The sequence below is a fragment of the Peromyscus leucopus genome, chromosome 15, assembly GCF_004664715.2.
Source record: "Peromyscus leucopus breed LL Stock chromosome 15, UCI_PerLeu_2.1, whole genome shotgun sequence".
In the NCBI taxonomy this organism is placed as follows: domain Eukaryota; kingdom Metazoa; phylum Chordata; class Mammalia; order Rodentia; family Cricetidae; genus Peromyscus; species Peromyscus leucopus.
This window is the reverse complement of record NC_051076.1, coordinates 54,588,956-54,598,817: the sequence shown is the minus strand read 5'-3', so window position 1 is coordinate 54,598,817 and position 9,862 is coordinate 54,588,956. Positions and strand designations below refer to the sequence as shown.

General features: G+C 50.4%; 1 protein-coding gene across 1 annotated transcript; it reads left to right on the top strand.

Moving 5' to 3' along the window:
* Window positions 1–1,397: 1,397 nt before the first annotated feature.
* Window positions 1,398–7,253, top strand: LOC114698108 (NADH-cytochrome b5 reductase 1). The gene is made up of 9 exons (XM_028876617.2): window positions 1,398–1,507; window positions 1,740–1,889; window positions 2,033–2,105; window positions 2,585–2,691; window positions 3,109–3,238; window positions 3,877–3,960; window positions 5,268–5,353; window positions 6,023–6,122; window positions 6,448–7,253. Exons 1-9 carry the CDS (start codon window positions 1,493–1,495, stop codon window positions 6,618–6,620), a joined length of 918 nt encoding a protein of 305 aa, XP_028732450.1. The 5' UTR covers window positions 1,398–1,492; the 3' UTR covers window positions 6,621–7,253.
* Window positions 7,254–9,862: the final 2,609 nt, after the last annotated feature.

Here is a 9,862-nt window from a genome sequence, read left to right as displayed (position 1 = left end):
CTCTCCTCTTGTTCTGTATCCCGCTGCCCCATCCCACCCAGGAAGAGGAGGAGGACCTGGAAGGAACCTCTACACACAGAACCAGGCCGTGAAAAGGTCAGTGGTGGTCAGCAAGGCGGGGACGTCGGAGGCTCCAGTGACATGCTCAGCGAGCCCAGAAAAAGAAAACAGAACTTGTCTTGGATCACTCAGAGTTGACTGGAAACCAAGACCTCATTGTCCCCAGTGCCCTGAAGGTGTTCATTTCTGATGTCGGGAGTGTCACGGATGGGCCTCTCATCCATCACTCAGACAGCAAGTGTCACTCTCTTTGGGAAACGTGTGTGTGTGTGTGAAAGCATGTTCATCTTGGCAAATGTGCAGCCCCAGCGGCTTCTGGCGTCCGTTTCTAATTCCTGTTCCATGTTCACGATGTCAGCAGAGCTGAGTCCTAAACCCTCGTGGAGCCTTGGGGCTGTCTTCTGACTTACAGCAGCGATGCTATCCAGTTAACATTTTGCCCTCTGACAGACACGACACTAAAGACAGGCACATCTCACCGCGCCTCAGAATAACCTTATGAACCAAATACCCAAAGATTACAAACAATATCGCCTACTGATGAAGAAATGCAGAGGAATGGAGTAAGTTGCCCAAGGCCGCAGGGCCACCAGGGGCTAGAGGCATAATTCTCATGTGGTATTACCTGCCTTGGTGAGGACCTGTGGGAAGCTTGACTTGAACCAAAAGGAAGCCCTTGATTTTTAAAATACGTTTGTTTTATTTTTGTTTTGGGTATGAGTGTTTTGCCTCCATGTACGCATGTTTGTATGTGTGTGCACCGTGTGTGTCATGCCCGAGGATGCCAGAAGAGGACACCAGAACCCCTAGCGTTAGGATGACAGACGGTCTAGTATATGGGTGCTGGGAACCCACCCAGGGTCCTGCACAAGAGTGACGAACTCTTTAACTACGAAGCCATCTTCCAGCCCCTCTCGACTGAATCTGATGAACTGATGTCGCGAGCAGAATCAGTTGTTCTGTTTGAAGGACTAGGAAACGAAGCTGCCCTGCCACCCTTCCTGAAACATCAGCCAGACAGTACAATTGTCTGGCAAGGCAACCGGCTGGGAAAAAACCAAGAATTGCCATCTGATGACTTCCTGTTCTACTTTAAGCTTGTCTCTGGCTCAACACTCCACTTTCCATGAGGTTTTCAAACCGGCCGGAAGATTTCTTATCACTCGAATTAGCCTGGCTCCATGTTAGACAGAACTGTCATCCCTTCCCTTTGGGGGTACTGTAAGTGGTGGAGGAGACCAGAAAGCTAGAAGGAAGTGAGTTGGGACTGCCTAGCTAACCGCATCCTTGGACCACCCAATCCGTAGGGAAGAGGCGGGCCACACGGGCCCTCCCCCATAGACCACGCCCTGGAGAGCTCCGCCCCCAGGCCCGCCCCGCGGCGCATTATGGGATCTGTCAGCCCCACTGGAGCGGGACGCAACCCTAGGTCATGGGAATCCAACCGGTAAGACCCTTGTTCGGTGCCCTGAGCCCGGGGTCCCCGGCTCAGCTGGTTCTGGGCAGTCGGCTCCACGGGACTGGGCAGCCCAGCCCTGGATGCGGGGTCCCGCTACACCAGCTGCGGGTTGGGGACGCTACTCCGCTCACTTCTGTGGCTTTGGCATTCTCTCTCGCTGGAGCTCGGGATCTTCATCCCTGGTCCCCCACCTACCCCCTGGCTCCTCCTCTACCCGTAGAGCCCGGTCCTGCTAGCCTCTCTGGGGGTGGGGCTGCTGACTCTGTTCGGACTGGCTGTGGGTACCTATCTGGTTCGAAGATCCCGCCGGCCGAAGGTCACTCTCCAGGACCCGGATGAGAAGTACCTGCTGCGATTACTAGACAAGACGGTAAGTTGTGAAGAAGGTGGGTAGGGTGGAGAGGGGACCGAAGTTCCCCTACTTGGAGGGATAGCATCCACGGTGGTTGGATTGCTCCAAGGGACTTGGCAGACCAGACCTGCTTGATGAAACATCTTGTCATCCATCCTCAGACTGTGAGCCACAACACCAGGAGGTTCCGCTTTGCCCTGCCCACCGCCCACCACATTCTGGGACTGCCTGTGGGTAAGGAAAAGGGAGTGGGCTTCTCTCCTTGGCATCCTACCAGGGCGAGTCACCGCTTAGCTATTTTCCCTGTACACACCATTCCCCTTTCCTCACTTGGCTTGGAATCCTTCAGCCTGTGAGGGACCACTCCTTTAGGGTGTGGCTTCTGTGCCCCTAGACATCTCTGACCTCCAGCAGCCCTCCCGCTTTCCCGTAGGACTCGTCATAACCCCCCTCCCGCCCCAGCAAACACGAATTTCTTCCCACTGTGCAAACCCTCTGCTCACCTGCCGCCGCTAAGGTCCGGGCAGTAGCGAAGGGAGTTTCTCAGGTGGGAGGAGGCAGGAGCGACTGCTGAGGGGTCCTCCCGGAGGGACAGTCCCTTGGCCCACATCAGGAAGCAAAATATCCTTTTCTCTCAGATTTGGGTATTTTTGAAAGGTGACGGGGACACAGCACATCCACAGCAGCTTATGTAACTCTCCCCATGGTTCCAGGCAAGCATGTCTACCTCTCTGCCCGAATTGATGGAAGTCTAGTCATCAGGCCTTACACTCCTGTCACCAGTGATGAAGACCAAGGCTATGTGGATCTTGTCATCAAGGTAAGAGTAGAGAAAAGAGACCACAGGGCTGGGAAATTGTCCACTCTCTGGGTAAAGCCCTTGCCACACAAGCCTGAGTTTGTATTCCCTAACATCTATGCACAAGCTGGACACAGTAGCCCATGCATCTGAAATTCCAGCATGCCTCTGCTGGGAGATGGGAGCTGGGTGCCTGAGAACTACCATGAACTCGGAGTTTAGGGACCCACTAGCCTTTCAAGAGCAAGAAAGATCCTGCCTGAAACAAGATGAAAGACACAGATCAACATCTGAGGTTGTTCTCTGACCTCTCCACCCTTGCTGTGGCAGGCATGCGCACACACACACATTACATGTGTGCATACACACACACACACACACACTACATGTGTGCATACACACATATCATACACACTTTCCTCCTCTCTGCATCATCAGGTTTATCTGAAAGGTGTGCACCCCAAATTTCCTGAAGGAGGGAAGATGTCTCAGTACCTGGACAGCCTGAAGATTGGGGATGTGGTGGAGTTCCGAGGGCCAAGTGGGTTGCTCAGTTATGCTGGGAAAGGTGATTATCTGTCTCTTCCTTCCCACTGTCTCACTTCTGTCCCTGCAGTCCCCGGTACAGTCTGTTTGTGCCCGTGCTGTGTCCCTAAAGCACCTATGGTTTCACCTTGTTCATCAGCCATGGCGGCCAGCTGTGGAGATTACCAAACCTGTGCTTCTCCTTTCTCTTCCCTCTGGCTAAGAACCTAGAGAGAAAGCTTTTAGCCCTTCCCAAGGGAACAGCTGGGTGCTGTACCATCCCCCTGGTGATTCTCCGGACCACCAGGGAAACGAAATTCACCCTGGCACCATGCCTACCACCTTCACCAGGGAGCAGTGCTCTGCCGGAGGGTCTTTGCTCCACACATCTTCTCTTGCCCTCGCTTGGCTCTGAACCTTGCAGGCAGTGTGGGGCCACTGGGTTTCTTCTGGGGTGTGGCTTCTGTGCCCCTACTCTGAGAACTGATGGGAGGCAGACAGCCCAGCCCCTCTGTCCTTCCCATGCAATTGTCAGGGCAGGTTTAACTCAAACCTCCCCCCAAGTCCCAGGATCAGATTTCAGAGCAGCTGCTAAAACAGCCTAGGGCATGTTTTCAATTCTGCGTTTTGTTTACTTAGTCCCTGTCTGAACTGACTCTAACCCTTCACTTGACTTCTCAGGGAATTTTAACATTCAGCCCAACAAAAAATCGCCACCGGAACTGCGAGTGGCGAAGAAATTGGGAATGATTGCTGGTGGGACAGGTCTGTATCTCTGGAAGGATACTTTTGCTTATCATTGCTGGGTTTTGCTATGCAGATTCCTACATGATCTCAAGTTCTGTAATAGAGGACAAGCCATTAATCAAGAGACCCCCATCACTGCCTAGACTTCCCCAGTAGCTGAAATCATAAGCAAGTAGAAACAAAAATAATTTTTCACAGAATGAGAGCAACAAAGCAGGAGGGTTCTCCACAAACTGAGTGGATTTAATGACTTGAGAGAAACAGGTATGAATAGTTGAGGAGGAAAAAGCCAGGCCTGGTGGTAACAGGCCTGTAATTGCAGCTACTTGGGGTTTGAATCAAGAGGATCAGAACGTTTAGAATCAGCCTAGGCTACATACATAAAAACAGAGTTCTAGCCCAGCCTGGCCACTTTAGTGAGCACGGTGGTAGAGGAGCACTTGCCTAGCATGTTGGGTGTCCTAGATTCAATCCTCTATATCACACAAAAAAGACTACTACAGTACCACATCTATTACATACCCACTACTCTGTAAGCAGGTAACCGTGAGCCTTCCTCATACGCAAATGAGGAAATGGAGATTCCCTAGAACTTAGGTTTCCACAGGGGTTTTTTGTTGTTGTTGTTGTTGTTTAGTTGGTTTGGGTTTTTTGGTTTTTAGAGACAGGGTTTCACTGTGTAGCCCTGGCTGTCCTGGAACTCATTCTGTAGACCAGGCTGGCTTCTGCCTCCCAAGTGCTGGGATTAAAGACGTGCACACCACCACTGCCCGGCTACCACAGGGTTATTTAGTTAGTAATGGCCACAGCCAGGATTTGAATCTGACTCTGCCTGATTCCAAAGAACATGTTCTTACCCTCTATAAGCAGCTTTCCAGGACTCTTATCATTGAAACAGAAGGGATGGTAGTGGTCTGTGATCTATGACTTTTTTTTTTTTTTTGAGGCAGGATCTTGTTATGTAGCTCTGGTTGACCCAGAACACTCTCTGTCCTCACAGAGATATGACAGAGTGCTGGGAATTAAAGACATGTGCTACTGTATCTGACCTAATCTATAATGTCTGTGTTCCTACCTCCAAGAGACTTTCAGAGCAAGTGTTGTAGATTGAGTCCTTCAAAGGGCTTCTACACTGTGTTCTTAGGTGAATATTAAGGCCCAGAAATGTAGGGCCTGGTGAACATGGAAGTGGAGGCCGAGGACTAGATACAACAGGGGAAACACAGGGAGTGTGAATGATAAGCTTTGAGATGGCGGAGCTGGCCAGCGAAGGAGCCGGGGCAGAGCGGGGAGAACACATCTCACTATGCGGTGTCCTCCTGCAGGAATCACCCCAATGCTGCAGCTGGTCCGGGCCATCCTGAAGGTCCCCGAAGATCCAACTCAGTGCTTTCTGCTCTTTGCCAACCAGGTTGGTTTGCTTTTCTCAGTCCCAGCACTTTCAAGTTGGCTGTGTGAATAGATAGGACTGAGACAGAGAACTGACCCATGCCTATTGCAGTGTCTGTCCAGAAGCCCCTCTGGGAATACAGGGTTCTCAATCACCGTAAGAAGGAAAGAGGGGAACCGGCAAGAAGAAGACGCAGATTTGGTTTCTAGTTCCCTCATGGCAGCTTATGACCTTCTCTCTCTCCAGTTCTACAGGGTCCGACACTCCCTCCTGGGTTCCAGGGGCAATGGGCACCCATGCAATGCACTTACATACATGCAGGCAAAATACTCATAAAATAAAAATAAATAAATACTGGGGAAAAAAATAAAGAGAGAAAAGAAGGAAAGGAGACCTAATATTAAGCCAAATCTCTTCCCTGCCTCCCAGGGGAAACAAGAGAAGATGGAGGTGTCTCCTGCTGAGCATAGGAACCTGGGCCTTCTGGGTCAAATACTCCTTTGTAATGTGTGAATGGAGGCCACTTCCTGACCCTTAGCACCACAAGCACTGCCTGGTCTTGACTCTTCCTAGAACCTGAGCATGCTTTCCCTTTCCCTTTCCTTCTTGGCTGGAAGGTTGTCAGAGCAAAGGCCTTTCCTGATGTGGGCCGGAGGTTTCTAAGATTCTGCTTCCCCATTTGCATTTCAGACTGAAAAAGACATCATCCTAAGGGAGGACCTAGAGGAACTGCAGGCCCAACATCCTAACCGGTTTAAGCTCTGGTTCACTCTGGACCATCCACCAGAAGGTATCTTGTCATTTCTGAACATCCGGATAGTCCCTCATTATCTAAATCAAGATCTTGCCCCTCTGGGAGTTCTGGTTTCAGTAAAGCAGACCCTCCCGACACTGCCAGGATCCTAAATCCTGTGTGCACAGACAAAGTGATCTCCTGATCCCTCTCCTCGAGGCTCCTGTTTTTCAGGTGGGTGGCGGGGATGTGGCTATAGTGGCCGCTCCAACCTGAGACCTTCTCAGGAGCACCCCCAGGTCTTCCCAGTGGTCTGTCCTGGAAACATCACCTTCTCTTGCTGACATAGATTGGAAGCATATGTTCCCTTCCTGTACTCCAGGTTGGACCTACAGCAAGGGCTTTGTGACTGCCGACATGATCCAGGAGCACCTGCCCGCTCCAGCGGATGATGTGCTGCTGCTGCTCTGTGGGCCGCCGCCTATGGTACAGCTGGCCTGCCATCCTAACCTGGACAAGCTGGGCTATTCACAAAAGATGCGATTCACCTACTGAGCGTCTCAAAGCCTCCCTGGTCCCATGTGTGCATTTGTCCCTCGTCAGTTCCGGACCACCATGAGGCTTCGTGCCTGGGCTAAGAGCGCCAGCCTTTGGCGTCTCATCCTGGAACCTGGATGTTTGCAGAAATGGCACTCCTCTAGCTGTGGTAGAGGCAAGTCAGGCGGAGTCACTCCCTGGAAGCCTCCCTCACTCTAATCTCCGTGTGATAAAAGGTCCAGATGAAGCTCACAAGGAGCAGTCTCTTCTGTAGGGCCAAAAAGAAGGGAGTATATCCATTTGTCATAAGGCTGGCTAGTTCCTGAGAACATCATGGGCTCACCTTCTTTGTGTCTATGACGAGAGGAATGGGAAATGTGCATTGTGCTCAATATTCAGCATTTCACCTACTACTTATGTGAGTACAGGTTGACTGGGGCTTATAGATATAGTCCTACGGAAACTGAAGGAAAGGAATTATTTCCCAGAATTCTAAACCTCAGAGAAAGGAGTTTATGTATTTGCATGTGTGTCTCTCAGCTCCTGCCCAGGTTAGCACGAAATGTGTACCCACAACGTAAGACTGCTGCTTGTACAAGAAGTCTCTGGCTGTTCAAATAAATGGAGTTGAGGCCTTGATGATCTCAAGGAGTCATTGTGTCTGGGGTCTTTGTCTCCTGATGCCTGAGGACACCGGAAGGGAAGGGCTCCCAGCACAGCATCTCCTGGGTGTTTTAAAGAGCTGCTGAGGAGTTGTGCCATGTGCTGAAATGTGAGCTGCCACCAGACTCAGGGCTCATTCCTGCAGCTGCCCTGCAGAGCCACAGCCCAAGTCCTCCCTGGAGGCTTTAGGGGTGGAGGGAAGAAAACACAGCAAGAGGGGGCTTTTAAATATGGATAGCCCACCCAGTGGTCCCTTAATTTGGCCAGTCTTTCCCCCTTTCTGTGGGCCTGCCTTCACGCTATTTACCCTTCAGGGTACCCAGCATACAAAACAAAGGATTGCCTTTCCATTTGGAAGGGACATCTGTCCCTTTAAAAAGTAACCTGACATCACCAGCTCTGAACAGATTTGGTGACTGGACAGAGTTGACCTCTCCCAGCCCCATCAGTCCTAAATAGCCCTCTATGCTTGAGAATTCAAGATTCAATCTACTCACTGCTCCCAGGCCAGGACTAAGTCAGCACTTTGGCCTCTTTCTTAGTCTCATTAGGAGAAAACAATGCTTTGGATTCAGTGGGAAGGTCAACTTTGTTTCTTTCCATTTTATTTTATATGTGTGGGCGTCTTGCCTGTATGCATGTCTATGCACCACATGCATGCAGCACCCAAGAATGCCAGAAGATAGCATCAGATCCCAGGGAACTGGAGTTACAGACATTTGAGAGTTGTGCATGTGGACACTGGGGATTGAACCCTGGTCCTCTGGAAGAACAGCCGTGCTCTTAACTGCTGAGCCATGTCTCCAGCCTCTCAACATGTTTTTCTGCATGGAACTGGGTGTCTGCCTCTGGGGCTCCTGACAGAAGACTTATGAGACCCTCAGAATTCACACACACACACACACACACACACACACACACACACACACACACACCCTAGTGGCAATAGAATAGATTTTTCAGTAAATTCTGTTGGTGTTATTCCATCTAATATATCTTGATTAACCAGTATGTGTGTTCCACTGCTCTGTGAGCCACCTCACCTTCGGAAAGGAAATTCTTGGGAGGATTGTTGAACTCAGTGAAGCAGCCCAGCAAAGACAGTTTCCTGTATGGAAGCTTACTAGTGCTTTTGTGCAGAAATGAGTGCAAACATTTATTAAGGACCCATCATGTGAGCGAGCAATGTACTCTGAGGTTACAGCTGTGACCAAGAAGAGCTGGTGGTAGATTTTTCTTCCCCAAACTCCTCCAAGTCTAAGATAGACAAGTAGCAAATCATCTCAGCACATGGTGATCAACACTACCACAGAGGTGTAGGGCCCTAATAAGAAGAGGTTGAGAAAGAGTCAGAGGAGGAAGAATTTATGTCTTGTTAACAGACATGTACCAGGTACCATGCTAAGAATTCTGACTGCATTGCACAATATAATCCTTACAATAATCCTGTGAGTTGAAGATTAAGGATTTGCTGAAGGAAATGCAGCAGGTCAGTAGATGGCAGAGCCTGAAGCTGAGTTTAGGATTATCTGCTGCCAAAGCCAAACCTAGAACTGAGCATTGTAAACTGCTTGGATCTTTTGGAAGATGGTGAGGGAAAGGCACTCCACAGAAGGATCCGAGTGCAAGAGCCAGAGGAGTGAAAGAGAAGGCTGGCCAGGGAAGGAAACGGGGTCTACGTGAACCCAGAGACCATGCTTTTAACCAGAACAAAATTGACTTCACTCTCCTGGGACATCCTTCTAGCATCCGGACACCTTTCCCAGCATCTAGAAGCGTATTAGAGGTGCATCATTCTTTGGCGTGTAAGGAAATGGACAGTCCTCAAATTCTATATTGTGTAGTTCAGCTACGACAAGAAATATACCCTCTCTTGTCTTCCAGGTGTGCCCTCTGGGTCACATGGGAACATGGACTGGAGCGGAAAATTGTCAAGCTAGGCTTGTTTGAAACAACTTCTCCTTTTCTGAGAAATAACAGGAACCAAAACTCAAATCCAGTGGAGTGTCAGACTAATGGTAGTCATTCCATAAATAACATACAGAAGGAAGAGGGGTATGGGGGGGGTGTTATTGGATAAAGAAATGAAGAGTTTCGGGGTTGTGTATAGCGACGCACGTTTGTAATCCCAGCATTCGGGAGGCCGAGACAGGAGGATTGCCACGAGTGCGAGGCCAACCTGGGTTGCAGAATTAAACCTTTTCTTAAAACAAAACAAAAAAAGTGTTTCGGTGCTAGATATGTATGTAGTTCAATGGTACAGGGCTTGCCTAGAGGTTCAATTCCTAACATCGAGGGAGAAAAAAAAAAAAAAAAGGTGTTTCGGAGCTGAAAAGCCGGGAAGTAGGGTGGGAAAGTCAGCCTTCCTTCCCAGGGTCCGCTCTAATTCTCCGGGCTCCCTTTTCCATCACGCGCGCAGTGTGTGCCCGGAGAAGCAGCTTCTGCAGTTGGCCAGTGTGAGGCCGAGCTGCGACGGCGCGAGCGAGCTATTGGTTCGAAGAGAGGCGGGGCGGGGCGTGCGCGGGAGCGCGCGGGTGATTGGCGCGCGCAGGAATGCCTGGATCGGAGTTGGGGGGGGAGGTTGCGGGGGGGGGGGG

Bases quoted from the DNA above. Each gene is read 5' to 3' on its own strand.
- LOC114698108 (XM_028876617.2), top strand. The intron at 3,239-3,876 runs GTGATTATCTGT...TTGACTTCTCAG, and splicing joins GCTCAGTTATGCTGGGAAAG to GGAATTTTAACATTCAGCCC. The intron at 6,123-6,447 runs GTATCTTGTCAT...CCTGTACTCCAG, and splicing joins TCTGGACCATCCACCAGAAG to GTTGGACCTACAGCAAGGGC.